At 37.6% G+C, this 16907-nt stretch overlaps 1 protein-coding gene across 2 annotated transcripts in view; it reads right to left on the reverse strand.

The window, feature by feature from the left end:
• Positions 1–15969, reverse strand: part of LOC139942030 (uncharacterized) — a 32954-nt gene extending 16985 nt beyond the window's left edge. The window contains exon 1 of one of the 2 annotated variants that reach the window (XM_071938701.1): positions 15773–15969. In XM_071938701.1, the coding sequence (XP_071794802.1) occupies positions 15773–15878 (106 nt within the window). In that variant the 5' untranslated portion in view covers positions 15879–15969. Of the gene's footprint in view, positions 1–632; positions 825–15772 lie in introns of those variants that run through there. The other variant, XM_071938700.1, reaches the window with a different exon arrangement.
• Between the last annotated feature and the right edge of the window lie 938 nt (positions 15970–16907).

A 16907-nucleotide genomic window follows, 5' to 3' on the forward strand; every position in this document is an offset into this window, starting at 1 on the left:
TGAACAAAAATATGAACAAAATACCACCCACATAATATTGGCTATAGGTAGCTCAGTTGGTAGAGCGCCATGACGTTAAATCAGAAAGAGTTGTTTCAGATCTCGCCAAAGTAAATTTACAGTTCGCCCCAAATCATACATTTAAAGACACTGTTGGTAATTGTCAAAGACATGTCTTCTCACTTGGTGTATATCTCCACATATGCACAACATAACAAACCGGTGAAAATTTAAACTCAATTGGTCGTCAAACTTGCCAGATAATAATGGAATAAAAAAACACCCTTGTCACACGGAGCTGTGTGCTTTCAGATGCTTGATTTCGGGACCTCAAAACCTTATTATGAGGTATCGAAATCAAAATTCGTGGAAAATTACTTCTTTCTCAAAAACTACGTCACTTCAGAGGGAGCCGTTTCTCACAATATTTTATACTAGTCAACCTCTCCCCATTACTTGTTACCAAGTAAGGTTTATGCTATTATTTTGAGTCATTACCAATAATGTAAACTGCCTTCAACAAACCAATGATCCTTTTGTTCGCCCATTGAGTCCAGTACAATTATAATACTGACCGAATTTCATCGCTCACTGAATCCTCCTTAAACGAAACAATCTTTTGAAATTCTTACCAATTGCCAATGCCAACTCAAGCTGAACCATCACCAGGATCCCTAGAAACAAGAGATTACACCTTACTTTAGACGCCACCATTTTGTTTCTTCCGGTAACCCGCATAAAATGTCCAAAACACCGCCGCAGAAAAAAAAAGAACTCGTAAAATGAAGTTTGCAACTGCTGGTCCTTGCTCCTATCTACGCAACCAGTCGTCGTGTCATACTGGCAGAGTCGTTGCGCAGTGTTGTTTGATATCGTTTACATGGCAACGCATTGTTGGCCCCGTCGGGTTCGCACGTTCTGTCAACTCTTGGTATTGACCTTGAGTTGTTATGCAAAAATATTGTATATACGCATCTGCACAAAAGTATGGTGAATTGTTGTACAGGTCAACCAGTGTGAAACATCCCTTCAACTAATTAATTTTCTTAATACTATATCCATTTAATTCAATTTGACCTTGTGGTGGTTCTTTTAAAGCCATTGGACACTTTCGGTACAGAAAAAAAGTTCACAGACTTACCAATAATTTACAGGGTTTACAGAAGGTAATGGTGAAACACTTCTCTTGAAATATTATTCCATGAAATGCTTTACTTTTTGAGAAAACATGAAAACAATATCAATTCTCGATAGCGAGAATTACGGATTTACTATTACACATGTCATGACACGGCGAAACGTGCGGAAACAAGGGTGAGTTTCCCGTTATTTTCTCCCGACTCCGATGACCGATAACAGGTTTATTATTTAATATATAAGTTGTGATATACGAAGTGTGGGACTTGGACAATACTGTTTACCGAAAGTGTTCAATGGCTTTAAAGGCACTGTACATGTTTGGAACTTGTCAAAGGCCAGTGTTCTCACTCTTTGTATCTCAACATATGCATAAAATAAGAAGCCTGTGAAAATAAGGGCTCAATTGATCATCGAAGTTGCGAGAAAATGATGAAAGAAAAAACACCCTTGTTGGACGAATTTGTGTGCTTTCCAATGCTTGATTTGGGGACCTCGAAATCTAATTCCGAGGTCTCGAAATCAAACTCGTGGAAAATGACTCCTTTCTCGAAAACTACGTCACTTCAGAATGAGCCGTTTCTCACAATGTTTTATATTATAACACCCCTTACAAGTATTCTGCCTGCTCATTGGTTTAGAGCGCGTCACATGACATGTCTTAGTTTTGCTAGACGACGGCCGTGTGATAGTGCGTCGGTTTGCCATGCGCTAGTCCGAAGACTAGCACACGGCGCCGTGGTGCACACGGCAGATGGTCGCCAACTTGTTCACTAAGAGATTCGGGCCATCGTAGATTTCCAGGTAGTCCGCGTCGCATGTTGTGGACCACTCAATATCCACTCGCTCGAACGTAACGAGAACTTTATTTAGGAGTGATGTTTCTATGGTAACAGTGCAGTCTACATCGGGGTCGTATGATAGCGAGAATTGGGAATCCAGTTGCTCGCTATGGTCAGTGCTGATGTCGATTGTTTGACCGCACCTACTCGTGAAGTACTCTGGATGTATAAAGACAAAGTACATGGTTGTAATGTAACAAATAAATAAGGGGTGTTTCAATCTGACAACCGCACTCGTTATTGCGTTCGCTTTATGAAGATATACAGTTCCTTCTTAAATTCTGCCAAAGTCGAAGGAATAGAATCGAGAATGTATGATCACATGGGACAGTTTCGTAAATAGGGCGATAATTGGCTCACTTGGTAGAAATTGTACACAATAGGGCCCACCAATTTAAAATATCGAACCTGTTAAATGTGTCCGTCAACGAGCTCGATCCAATGCTGCCCATCTTTCTCTTGTTCACAGATTCCCAAGATTAAAGACTTAATATTTTGTCCAAATTGGATAAAAATGCTGGACTTTTTTTTTTTGCCCACATGGACAAAAATGTTGGATTAACCCCTTGTGTTCGTCTTAAATTAGGCCCAAATTTGAAAATTATGCTCTTGTGATTTTTGTTTTTAATTATGGATTCAAATTACTGGACTTAGGCCTTCAACTGAGTTCTACTTTTTTTCTTTTTCGGCCCAATTTTATAGTCCTTTTAAAACCTTATTTTGTATCGTTTACAAGAAAAATTCACGCTGAAAAAAAATTGCAGACAATCCTGACCATATCTCGTTGGCCCCCCTGCCCCCTTCCAATGTTGGTTGTCATTGTTGCATGGTCTTCTTGTGTGATCCACTTATCATTGAGCGGGGGCCAGGGGAGAGAATGTTTACTGTCATGGCCAATTTCATAGAGCTGCTTAAGCACAAAATTTTGCTTAAGCAAAAAAATCTTTGCTTAGTAAAATTAGATTACCTGCTAAGACTCCACTCAATTGTTATGCTAAGTAAACAACAGCTAAATACCGGTCACAATCAATGTACATGTATATGGCATGACATTTTAGCCAGTAACATGTGTAAAACAAGCGAGCTATTTTTGTGCTTTTAAGCACTAAAAGCAATTTTGTTTGCTTAAGCAGCTCTATAAAATTGGCCCCTGGGGGAAGTGGACAGGGAATGGTTTTTGTAACATTAGGCATGGGTGGCCCAAGCATTTTGACCGGGTTAGTAGCTCTGCAGCTGGAGCACTGCTCCTCTAGTCAACCAGCGTAGTTACGTCACTTTGTCAAGATGGTGTTTGGTTGTGTGATCGTGAAAGGTTTGTAAACCTTTTCTATTTACGCACAAAATAGGTTTAAGTAGAAATTGTAGGTTTTTTCCAATGAAACTTGTCTATTAAAGGAACATTAAAGAATTGGTAAGTAGCAAACTCGACGTCTATGATCAAAGATGTACATAAATCTTACACAGTCTAATAATGATTGTTTGTCACGAAAAAGAATGGCGATATGCTAAATTGAACAGAGAGCTAAAGGAATTTGACTCGACTCAAAACGAAATTGAATGGCCGAATTCTGAATTTGAAACGCAGTAACAACTGGAGAGGTCAAACAGCTTTAATTCGAACGCGTGAAAATGAAATTGGCTGCTCTTTTCCCAAATTTGACCGAGAAAACCTATAGAAACACCACTTGAAATATTTTTGTCTGAAATATCATATTTCATGATGAACAAATAACATAATTTCCCGTTTGGAGTATTTCGCTCAGTGAACGTTTTGTTCATTTTAATCGATGTCATTCATTTTAATCGATGTCATGCAAAATGTGTAATCGGTTTTAACCATGTTCTCCTGACCGAGATGGCCGATCGATCTCAAACTTATACAGGTTTTTTTGTTTACGTATATGGTGGATTACAAAAAGTGCTTACACTGCCAGCAACAGTTTTGTTATCAAAACCAATTATGTAATGTTCCTTTAAAAACACTGGTCATCAGTGGTAATTGTCAAAGACCAGTCTTCTCACTTAGTCTATCTCAACATATGCATCAAATAACAAACCTGTGAAAGTTTGAGCGCAATTAGTCAGCGAAGTTGCGAGAGAATAATGGAAGAAAAACGCCCTTGTCACACGGCAAGTTGTGTGCTTTCATGTGCTTGATTTCGAGACCTCAAAATCAAATTCTGATGTCTCGAAATAAAATAAAAATACTTTAGTGAGAAATTACTTCTTTCTCAAAAACTACCTTACTTCAGATGGATCGGCTTCTCACAATGTTTTTATTTTATTTTACTAAATAGGTTTTCTCGATTAAAATGAACAAAACGTTCACTGAGCGAAATACTCCAAACGGGAAATTATGTTATTTGTTCATCATGAAATATGATATTTCAGACAGAAATATTTCAAGTGGTGTTTCTATAGGTTTTCTCGGTCAAATTTGGGAAAAGAGCAGCCAATTTCATTTTCACGCGTTCGAATTAAAGCTGTTTTGCCTCTCCAGTTGTTACTGTGTTTCAAATTCAGAATTCGGCCATTCAATTTATTTTTGAATCGAGTCAAATTCCTTTATAGCAATCTGTTAAATTTAGCGCAGCGTCATTTTTTTCGTGACACACACGCCTCAAGAAGCGTCTACAAATTTGAATGCTGCTTTGGTGAATTGTTAAATTGAATGATTATTTTGTTAATTCGAATGACGCAACATTGAATTTGACTAATCCCAAAACGAAATCGAAAGACCCTTTTGAGTAGCATTCGATTTTGTGCGAAATAGAATAGCTTGGTGGTTAAATTTGCTGCTCATTTTCCGAAATTGACCGAGAAACCTTTATCAACACTCAACAGCTCTCTATTTATTGTAATAACAAGTAAGCTTTTATGCTAACAATTATTTTGAGTGACTACCGATAGTGTCCAGTGCCTTTAAAAAAAGTGCCCTCTCAGAATTGCCCATCAAAAAATAGTAAACATTGATATACAATACATTACACAGAAATCTAAACTTGTAGTGAAAATTTAAACAAAATATGCCATTTAAAAGCAATTCAGCGACATAATATAAGAACCGTCGTATAGGTTTTCTCGGTCAAATTCGACAAATGAGCAGCCAATTTCATTTTCATGCGTTCGAACTAAAGATGTTTTGCCTCTCCAGTTGTTACTGCATTTCAGTTTCAGAATTCGGCCATTCAATTTCGTTTTGAGTCGAGTCAAGTTCCTTATAGCACTCTGTTAAATTTAGCGTACCGTCATTCTTTTTCGTGACACACACGCCCCAAGAAGCCTTTGCGAATTTGAATGCTGCTTTGATGAATTGTTAAATTGAATGATTATTTTGTCAAAGCCAGTGAACACTATTGGTAATTGCCAAAGACTAGTCTTCACAGTTGGTGTATCTCAACATATGCATAAAATAACAAACCTGTGAAAATTTGAGCTCAATCGGTCGTCGAAGCTGCGAGATATTAATGAAAGAAAAAAAAACCTTGTCACACGATGTTGTGTGCTTTCTGATGCTTGATTTCGAGACTTCAAATTCTAAACTTTGAGGTCTCGAATTCAAATTCGTGGAAAATTACTTCTTTCTCGAAAACTACGTCCCTTCAGAGGGAGCTGTTTCTCACAATGTTTTATACTATCAACCTCTCCCCGTTACTCGTTACCAAGAAAGGTTTTATGATGATAATTATTTTGAGTAATTACCAATAGTGTCCACTGCCTTAAAATCGAATGACGCAACATTGACTAATATTAAACGAAATCGAATGACCCTTTTCAATCGTATTCGATTTCGCGCGAAATAGAATAGCTTGGTGGTTAAGTTGGCTGCTCATTTTGCCGAAATTGACCGAGAAAGCCTATATTAAAACTTAAGCCCCTAATTGTCAAATGTAAGCAGAACCACCAACCAGACGAGATGAAATGAGGAAAGGTCGTCGCCATGTTGGTTGTCAATATTTGACAAATCAATCGACGAATCGTGTTCGAGGATAACACAGACCACACATGCGTGATTTACATGACAATGGTTAACACCCGAACTAGCTCACAGCTGCAATATACCGTGCAACGAAACAATGGCGTGGCAAACGCTGTACAAAATGTTTTCATTAAATTGGTTGGAAAGTTCCCGATAAAATGTAAAAACCAATCGGTTATGAAGGGAGTCGGGGGGATGACGAATACTCTGATATGTCTAATATTTTAGTAATTAAAAAATACTTCAGTGGATACACACGCTAACAAAAAGAGAAAGAAGCGAATATTGTACAATGTACAAACATGTGTGTGTTTTTCCGTGTTATTCAGGTCTGCTGCTTCACCTATAAACATATTTCCGCGCATATCCAAACCTTACACTGTTTATGATTTGCATAATACAATTCATTTTTTGGATAAAGAAGTGACAATATAGTCATTAATCACTGCGTAGACTTCAAAACATTGGCAGGAAAAAGGGCAATGGTAGGATTTAAGACAGTAATTGGATGGAAATAAAAAGTAACTACAATTTCAAAAAAATACTAAAAGTAAACTTGCGGGTACAACCAATGCATGTATAATAAATATCTCTTTTGAGGGAAGGTTGGCTTCGAAAAGTATACACTGCTCGGCTTTATGAGGAAATGGAAATGTTTTAATGTTGGATGGAAATGTTCAAATAAAACAAAAAACGATAATAGACCACTACCTAGTGGATTTTAAGGGGTAGATCTTAAATGATTTGAGTTGAACGGTTTTATGACTTTTGATTGGCACCTCTGAACAAAGGTAACCAAACAAAGGCCCGGCACGTAAACCCGGAGCTCGTTGGTTCAAATCCCGCTATAATGAATTTGTCTTTGTTCAACCCCAAATCATTTATAATATATACCAGTCAGTTTCCTTTTGGTTTATTATTTGATATCTGAAATAAAAAAGTCGCGCCCCTTTGATGTGTTCCCATGGCTGCCGCCTCCCAGGTTGTATTCATGTATTGTAACGAGGGCGTGACGGCAGTTACATGCTGTATGGCTTCTGACTGAACAAAAATATGAACAAAATACCACCCACATAATATTGGCTATAGGTAGCTCAGTTGGTAGAGCGCCATGACGTTAAATCAGAAAGAGTTGTTTCAGATCTCGCCAAAGTAAATTTACAGTTCGCCCCAAATCATACATTTAAAGACACTGTTGGTAATTGTCAAAGACATGTCTTCTCACTTGGTGTATATCTCCACATATGCACAACATAACAAACCGGTGAAAATTTAAACTCAATTGGTCGTCAAACTTGCCAGATAATAATGGAATAAAAAACACCCTTGTCACACGAAGCTGTGTGCTTTCAGATGCTTGATTTCGGGACCTCAAAACCTTATTATGAGGTATCGAAATCAAAATTCGTAGAAAATTACTTCTTTCTCAAAAACTACGTCACTTCAGAGGGAGCCATTTCTCTAAATATTTTATACTAGTCAACCTCTCCCCATTACTTGTTACCAAGTAAGGTTTATGCTATTATTTTGAGTCATTACCAATAATGTAAACTGCCTTCAACAAACCAATGATCCTTTTGTTCGCCCATTGAGTCCAGTACAATTATAATACTGACCGAATTTCATCGCTCACTGAATCCTCCTTAAACGAAACAATCTTTTGAAATTCTTACCAATTGCCAATGCCAACTCAAGCTGAACCATCACCAGGATCCCTAGAAACAAGAGATTACACCTTACTTTAGACGCCACCATTTTGTTTCTTCCGGTAACCCGCATAAAATGTCCAAAACACCGCCGCAGAAAAAAAAAGAACTCGTAAAATGAAGTTTGCAACTGCTGGTCCTTGCTCCTATCTACGCAACCAGTCGTCGTGTCATACTGGCAGAGTCGTTGCGCAGTGTTGTTTGATATCGTTTACATGGCAACGCATTGTTGGCCCCGTCGGGTTCGCACGTTCTGTCAACTCTTGGTATTGACCTTGAGTTGTTAAATGCAAAAATATTGTATATACGCATCTGCACAAAAGTATGGTGAATTGTTGTACAGGTCAACCAGTGTGAAACATCCCTTCAACTAATTAATTTTCTTAATACTATATCCATTTAATTCAATTTGACCTTGTGGTGGTTCTTTTAAAGCCATTGGACACTTTCGGTACAGAAAAAAAGTTCACAGACTTACCAATAATTTACAGGGTTTACAGAAGGTAATGGTGAAACACTTCTCTTGAAATATTATTCCATGAAATGCTTTACTTTTTGAGAAAACATGAAAACAATATCAATTCTCGATAGCGAGAATTACGGATTTACTATTACACATGTCATGACACGGCGAAACGTGCGGAAACAAGGGTGAGTTTCCCGTTATTTTCTCCCGACTCCGATGACCGATAACAGGTTTATTATTTAATATATAAGTTGTGATATACGAAGTGTGGGACTTGGACAATACTGTTTACCGAAAGTGTTCAATGGCTTTAAAGGCACTGTACATGTTTGGAACTTGTCAAAGGCCAGTGTTCTCACTCTTTGTATCTCAACATATGCATAAAATAAGAAGCCTGTGAAAATAAGGGCTCAATTGATCATCGAAGTTGCGAGAAAATGATGAAAGAAAAAACACCCTTGTTGGACGAATTTGTGTGCTTTCCAATGCTTGATTTGGGGACCTCGAAATCTAATTCCGAGGTCTCGAAATCAAACTCGTGGAAAATGACTCCTTTCTCGAAAACTACGTCACTTCAGAATGAGCCGTTTCTCACAATGTTTTATATTATAACACCCCTTACAAGTATTCTGCCTGCTCATTGGTTTAGAGCGCGTCACATGACATGTCTTAGTTTTGCTAGACGACGGCCGTGTGATAGTGCGTCGGTTTGCCATGCGCTAGTCCGAAGACTAGCACACGGCGCCGTGGTGCACACGGCAGATGGTCGCCAACTTGTTCACTAAGAGATTCGGGCCATCGTAGATTTCCAGGTAGTCCGCGTCGCATGTTGTGGACCACTCAATATCCACTCGCTCGAACGTAACGAGAACTTTATTTAGGAGTGATGTTTCTATGGTAACAGTGCAGTCTACATCGGGGTCGTATGATAGCGAGAATTGGGAATCCAGTTGCTCGCTATGGTCAGTGCTGATGTCGATTGTTTGACCGCACCTACTCGTGAAGTACTCTGGATGTATAAAGACAAAGTACATGGTTGTAATGTAACAAATAAATAAGGGGTGTTTCAATCTGACAACCGCACTCGTTATTGCGTTCGCTTTATGAAGATATACAGTTCCTTCTTAAATTCTGCCAAAGTCGAAGGAATAGAATCGAGAATGTATGATCACATGGGACAGTTTCGTAAATAGGGCGATAATTGGCTCACTTGGTAGAAATTGTACACAATAGGGCCCACCAATTTAAAATATCGAACCTGTTAAATGTGTCCGTCAACGAGCTCGATCCAATGCTGCCCATCTTTCTCTTGTTCACAGATTCCCAAGATTAAAGACTTAATATTTTGTCCAAATTGGATAAAAATGCTGGACTTTTTTTTTTTGCCCACATGGACAAAAATGTTGGATTAACCCCTTGTGTTCGTCTTAAATTAGGCCCAAATTTGAAAATTATGCTCTTGTGATTTTTGTTTTTAATTATGGATTCAAATTACTGGACTTAGGCCTTCAACTGAGTTCTACTTTTTTTCTTTTTCGGCCCAATTTTATAGTCCTTTCAAAACCTTATTTTGTATCGTTTACAAGAAAAATTCACGCTGAAAAAAAATTGCAGACAATCCTGACCATATCTCGTTGGCCCCCCTGCCCCCTTCCAATGTTGGTTGTCATTGTTGCATGGTCTTCTTGTGTGATCCACTCATCATTGAGCGGGGGCCAGGGGAGAGAATGTTTACTGTCATGGCCAATTTCATAGAGCTGCTTAAGCACAAAATGTTGCTTAAGCAAACAAATCTTTGCTTAGTAAAATTAGATTACCTGCTAAGACTCCACTCAATTGTTATGCTAAGTAAACAACAGCTAAATACCGGTCACAATCAATGTACATGTATATGGCATGACATTTTAGCCAGTAACATGTGTAAAACAAGCGAGCTATTTTTGTGCTTTTAAGCACTAAAAGCAATTGTTTTGCTTAAGCAGCTCTATAAAATTGGCCCCTGGGGGAAGTGGACAGGGAATGGTTTTTGTAACATTAGGCATGGGTGGCCCAAGCATTTTGACCGGGTTAGTAGCTCTGGAGCTGGAGCACTGCTCCTCTAGTCAACCAGCGAAGTTACGTCACTTTGTCAAGATGGTGTTTGGTTGTGTGATCGTGAAAGGTTTGTAAACCTTTTCTATTTACGCACAAAATAGGTTTAAGTAGAAATTGTAGTTTTTTTCCCAATGAAACTTGTCTATTAAAGGAACATTAAAGAATTGGTAAGTAGCAAACTCGACGTCTATGATCAAAGATGTACATAAATCTTACACAGGCTAATAATGATTGTTTGTCACGAAAAAGAATGGCGATATGCTAAATTGAACAGAGAGCTAAAGGAATTTGACTCGACTCAAAACGAAATTGAATGGCCGAATTCTGAATTTGAAACGCAGTAACAACTGGAGAGGTAATACAGCTTTAATTCGAACGCGTGAAAATGAAATTGGCTGCTCTTTTCCCAAATTTGACCGAGAAAACCTATAGAAACACCACTTGAAATATTTCTTTTTGAAATATCATATTTCATGATGAACAAATAACATAATTTCCCGTTTGGAGTATTTCGCTCAGTGAACGTTTTGTTCATTTTAATCGATGTCATACATTTAATCGATGTCATGCAAAAATGTGTAGACCGTTTTAACCATGTTCTCGTGACCGAGATGGCTGATCGATCTCAAACTTATACAGGTTTTTTTGTTTACGTATATGGTGGATTACAAAAAGTGCTTACACTGCCAGCAACAGTTTTGTTATCAAAACCAATTATGTAATGTTCCTTTAAAAACACTGGTCATTAGCGGTAATTGTCAAAGACCAGTCTTCTCACTTAGTCTATCTCAACATATGCATACAATAACAAACCTGTGAAAGTTTGAGCGCAATTAGTCGTCGAAGTTGCGAGAGAATAATGGAAGAAAAACGCCCTTGTCACACGGCAAGTTGTGTACTTTCAGATGCTTGATTTCGAGACCTCAAAATCAAATTCTGATGTCTCGAAATCAAATTAAAATACTTTAGTGAGAAATTACTTCTTTCTCAAAAACTACCTCACTTCAGAGGGATCGGCTTCTCACAACGTTTTTATTTTATTTTACAATAGGTTTTCTCGGTCAAATTCGGCAAATGAGTAGTCAATTTCATTTTCCTGCGTTCGAATTAAAGCTGTTTTGCCTCTCCAGTTGTTACTGTGTTTCAAATTCAGAATTCGGCCATTCAATTATGTTTTTAATCGAGTCAAATTCCTTTATAGCAATCTGTTTATATATTAGCGCAGCGTCATTCTTTTTCGTGACAGACACGCCTCAAGAAGCTTCTACAAATTTGAATGCTGCTTTGATGAGTTGTTAAATTGAATGATTATTTTGTTAATTCGAATGACGCAACATTACATTTGACTAATCCCAAAACGAAATCGAAAGACCCTTTTGAGTAGCATTCCATTTTGTGCGAAATAGAATAGCTTGGTGTTAAATTTGCTGCTCATTTTCCGAAATTGACCGAGAAAACCTATATCAACACTCAACAGCTCTCTATTTATTGTAATAACAAGTAAGCTTTTATGCTAACAATTATTTTGAGTGACTACCGATAGTGTCCAGTGCCTTTAAACTTGTAAGATAAACATTTTGATCACACTATATTGTCCGAGTAATTTGTTAAAATGTTTGTATCCTTTTTTTAATTTTTTTGTTGTAATTCTTTTGACAATACAATAGTTATCTTGACGAGCAGAGGCCGTACAGGGATGGCACGAGTAGAAAACAACTGTTGACTGCTCATTTTGCCGAAATTGACCGAGGAAGCCTATATTAAAACTTAAGAGTCAGTTCAGGTAAATAGTTGACATAGTTGCTCACGGTCAAAATATGAATTTTTTTTATACTTTGTTGGTGGAAGGGCCTTGGGGTGCAAGTAAACAAAATTGCATTTTCAATTCTATATATAGCCCGTTGCCATGGTTACGGCTCATTTAGTTTTTTGGCCATTTTAGGCCGATTTTGGGGTTTAAAAAACTGGTTTTTAGCTCATATTTACAACTCCACCCCACCAAAATGCAACATTAATTCAAAAAACCTTGTATATCACTACAAAGTATCATCCTTGGCCTTCTTTGAGAAAAAAAATTATTGCTTTAAATATCACCCTTGTGCTATTTTTGCATCATGCATTACAGTATGTTTTTAGAACTTGCAAAATCGACATTTTTACCCTAATTTTGGACCCCAAAATGTCAACTTGCCAGGGGTCTCAGAAAATTTTCCTTTCGGCTGTAATTAGGGCCAACATTGGTCTTTCCATATCTGGTGTCAAAAACTTGGGCAATTGTATCCTGTTGTGACAGTACTGCCTCAAAACTAGACTTTTTTCCCCAAAACGTGAAAAATGCCTTTTTAAGGGTCTTTTCACATAATATCGACATATGTGTCCACGGTAAAAAAAGAAGAATATTTTTCTTATACTTTGTGGATGGTAGGGACTTGGGGTCCAAATAAACAACATTTACATTTCAAATCATAATATAACACGTTGCCACGTAACACGTAACAGTTCATTTGTGTTTAGGCCACTTTAGGCCGATTTTGGGGTCTGAAAAACTTTATTTTTAGTTAATATTTACAACTCCACCCCACCAAAAAACAAAAATATTTCTTAAAACCTTTTACATCAGGGATGAAAATGTTTAGTTTGGTAGCGGGCAGGGGACCAAGGAGACTGTTATAAGGCCATGTATAGACAAGAATAGTAAAGAATGCTCATCGCACTACTTCTCTTCTTGCAATGTGAATCATGCCTGTACAACTATAGGTAAAGTAGTCATGACGAATCAAGAACTCTCAGTGGCAAAGCATGGTTATAAACTTTTGTTACTTAAAGAGCATGGAAACAGTGCCATATATTTTTAACAAGCATGCTCGTTTTTTTTACCAATTCAAACTAAGGGATAACTTCAAAATGCATTTTTATTGTTTTTGGAAAAATTACCATGTTTGAGGCAGAAGTGTCGCAACAGGATACAATAAACCAAAGTGTTTCTCCCCAGCAGACATGCAAACAATAATGATAGCCCAATCACAACCAAAAGGGAAATATTCTGAGAACCAATAAAAAATTAAGACAGTTCAAACTTTCTTGATGTGCAAGGGGAATTACAAAATGTGACTTTCAATAAAGAGGCGCTGTTCACAAACCTTTTTTTAAATTTTATGCAATGTCAAGAAATATGACTGGGCCGGGGCCGGGGCGGGGCAAATTCTAAGATTTAGGTCATCAACAAGTCCTGATCAATGTTTGGTAATGCACTAAGCCTACAGAGTGCTTATGAAAAGCTGCCAGATTGATGGTGGAATTATTACTGACTTCTTAATGTTATAAATTCAAAATGAAGCAAATATTTCAAAATGCATTTCTCTATGTTTTCGGGGAAAAGGGTCTATTTTTGAGACAGTTCTGTTACATCAGGATACAATTGCCCGAGTTTTTCTTACCAGAAACAAAAAGACAAATTTTGGCCCTGATCAAAACCGAAAGGAAAATATTCTGAGACCCTGAAAAAAACGAAATTTTGAGGGCAAAAAATATGGTAAAAATGTTGATTTTGCAAGTTCGTAAAACATACTCTAATGCACGTTCTAAAAATAGCACAAGGGTGAAATTTATAGCAATATTTTTTTGTCTCAAGTAAAGCCAAGGATGATACTTTGTAGTGATGTAAAAGGTTTTAAGAAATATTTTTGTTTTTTTGGTGGGGTGGAGTTGTAAATAATTAACTAAAAAAACAGTTTTTCAGACCCCAAAATCGGCCTAAAGTGGCCTAAACACAAATGAACTGTTACCATGGCAACATGTTATATTATCATTTGAAATGTAAATGTTGTTTATTTGGACCCCAAGTCCCTACCATCCACAAAGTATAAGAAAAATATTCTTTTTTTTGACCGTGGACACGTATGTCGATCTTATGTGAAAAGACCCTTAAAAAGGCATTTTTCACGTTTTGGGGAAAAAAGTCTAGTTTTGAGGCAGTACTGGCCCAACAGGATACAATTGCCCAAGTTTTTGACACCAGATATGGAAAAACCAATGTTGGCCCTAATTACAGACGAAAGGAAAATTTTCTGAGACCCCTGGCAAGTTGACATTTTGGGGTCCAAAAATAGGGTAAAAATGTCGATTTTGCAAGTTCTAAAAACATACTGTAATGCATGATGCAAAAATAGCACAAGGGTGATATTTAAAGCAATAATTTTTTTTCTCAAGGAAGGCCAAGGATGACACTTTGTAGTGATATAAAAGGTTTTTTGAAATAATGTTGCATTTTGATGGGGTGGAGTTGTAAATATCAGCTAAAAACCAGTTTTTCAGACCCCAAAATCGGCCTAAAATGGCAAAAAAAATAAAATGAGCCGTAACCATGGCAACGGACTATATATAGAATTGAAAATGCAATTTTGTTTACTTGCACCCCAAGGCCCTTCCACCCACAAAGTATAAAAAAAAAATCATTTTTTGACCGTGAGCAACTATGTCAATTATTTACCTGAACTGACTCTTAAGCCCCTAATTGTCAAATGTAAGCAGAACCACCAACCAGACGAGATGAAATGAGGAAAGGTCGTCGCCATGTTGGTTGTCAATGTTTGACAAATCAATCGACAATCGTGTTCGAGTGTAACACAGACCACACATGCGTGATTTACATGACAATGGTTAACACCCGAACTAGGTGAAGCTGCAATTATACCGTGCAACGAAACAATGGCGTGGCAAACGCTGTACAAAATGTTTTCATTAAATTGGTTGGAAAGCTCCCAATAAAATGTAAAAACCAATCGGTTATGAAGGGAGTCGGGGGGGATGACGAGAATTCTGATATGTCTAATATTTTAATAATTAAAAAATACTTCAGTGGATACACACGCTAGCAAAAAGAGAAAGAAGCGAATATTGTTGAGCAATGTACAAACATTGTGTGTGTTTTTCCGTGTTATTCAGGTCTGCTGCTTCACCTATAAACATATTTCCCCGCATATCTAAACCTTACACTGTTTATGATATATTTGCATAATACAATTCATTTTTTGGATGAAGAAGTGACAATAGCACTAATCACTTAAGATTTAGGATTTAAGACTACAGTAATCGGATGGAAATGGTAATGGTAATGGTAACTACAATTTCAAAAAAAAATAAAAAATAAATAAATAAATAAATAAATAGTAAACTTGCGGGTACAACCAATGCATGTATAATAAATATCTCTTTTGAGGGAGTGTTGGCTTCGAAAAGTATACTCTGCTCGGCTTTATGAGAAGATGGCAATGTTTTAATGTTGGATGGAAATGTTCAAATAAAACAAAATAGTAATAGACCACTACCTAGTGGATTTTAATGGGTAGATGTTAAATGATTTGGGTTGAACGGTTTTATGACTTTTGATTGGCACCTCTGAACAAAATTTTGAGTCATTACCAATAGTGTAAACTGCGCCTTCAACAAACCAATGATCCTTTTGTTCGACCATTGAGTCCAGTACAATTATAATATTGACCGAATTTCATCGCTCACTGAATCCTCCTTAAACAAAAACAATTCTTACCAAGTGCCAAGGCCAACTCAAGCTGAACCATCACCAGGATCCCTAGCAACAAGAGATTACACCTTACTTTAGACGTCACCATTTTGTTTCCTCCGGTAACCCGCATAAAATGTCCAAAACACCGCCGCCGAAAAAAGAACTCGTAAAATGAAGCTGTTTGCAACTGCTTGTCCTTGCTCCTATCTACGCAACCAGTCGTCGTGTCATACTGGCAGAGTCGTAGTCTTGGCCCAAGACGATGGTGCTTGATTCTGGATAGTGTACTACGCGCGGTTGAATCGCCAAAGCGCGCCCGCCACGGTATGATTTAGTTACGTGGACGGCTCGAAATCTAGACTACACTCTGCAAGCTACCATCGTCTTGGCAATCCTGCAGCGCTGCGTGCACTGTGGGCGTTGCCGTATTATGTTAATAAGGCCGTTGTCGAGATTGTGTAATGCATATTCAACATGTGAACAACATGGCAGCGCCCGGCATCATGAAATGAAGTCGGGCCACGGTCGGACGTACGGGACGAACGAGTGATACTATAATATGGTTTGCCTAGCCATACTTAACGAACGCAATGCAGGGATTTAAATTCTACATCCCCTTTTCCCAGAAAACCAATTAATAATTATTGTCGTTATTCTGAAGAATAGCTGACTACAGAATGTCCGAGAGAAAACTAACTAAGGAGGAATTAAGTAACAAAATGCTTCGTTACGTGTCGTGTTTGTTTTATGGTTTTATACTTCCCGAATGATTTGTCGTGGGCAGATCACATGAACCACAGACAGACGAACTACCCCCAGTGCATATATTCATAGAGTACTCTATGATATATTACACCATGGAGGTACCTCCATGATTATACCATAGAGTCCTTACTCTATGATTATACTCACATGGAGGTAGAAACCTCCATGATACTACCGTATATAGTAGTTTTACTACAGCAAACACTATTCACTGTACATGTACAATTTATTGTCGTTCTGAGGCATCGACTCATATGACTTTGCACATGTATTAAACTTTAGGGCTACTAATTGTGTCACAATCACATGAATACCTAATAGTCAGTATGTTATAATTAACAATGATGTATTGTGTCAATTGATACAGTTTAATTCAAATTATTTCTAAATAAAG

This window comes from Asterias amurensis, chromosome 9, assembly GCF_032118995.1.
Source record: "Asterias amurensis chromosome 9, ASM3211899v1".
Classification (NCBI taxonomy): Eukaryota; Metazoa; Echinodermata; class Asteroidea; order Forcipulatida; family Asteriidae; genus Asterias; species Asterias amurensis.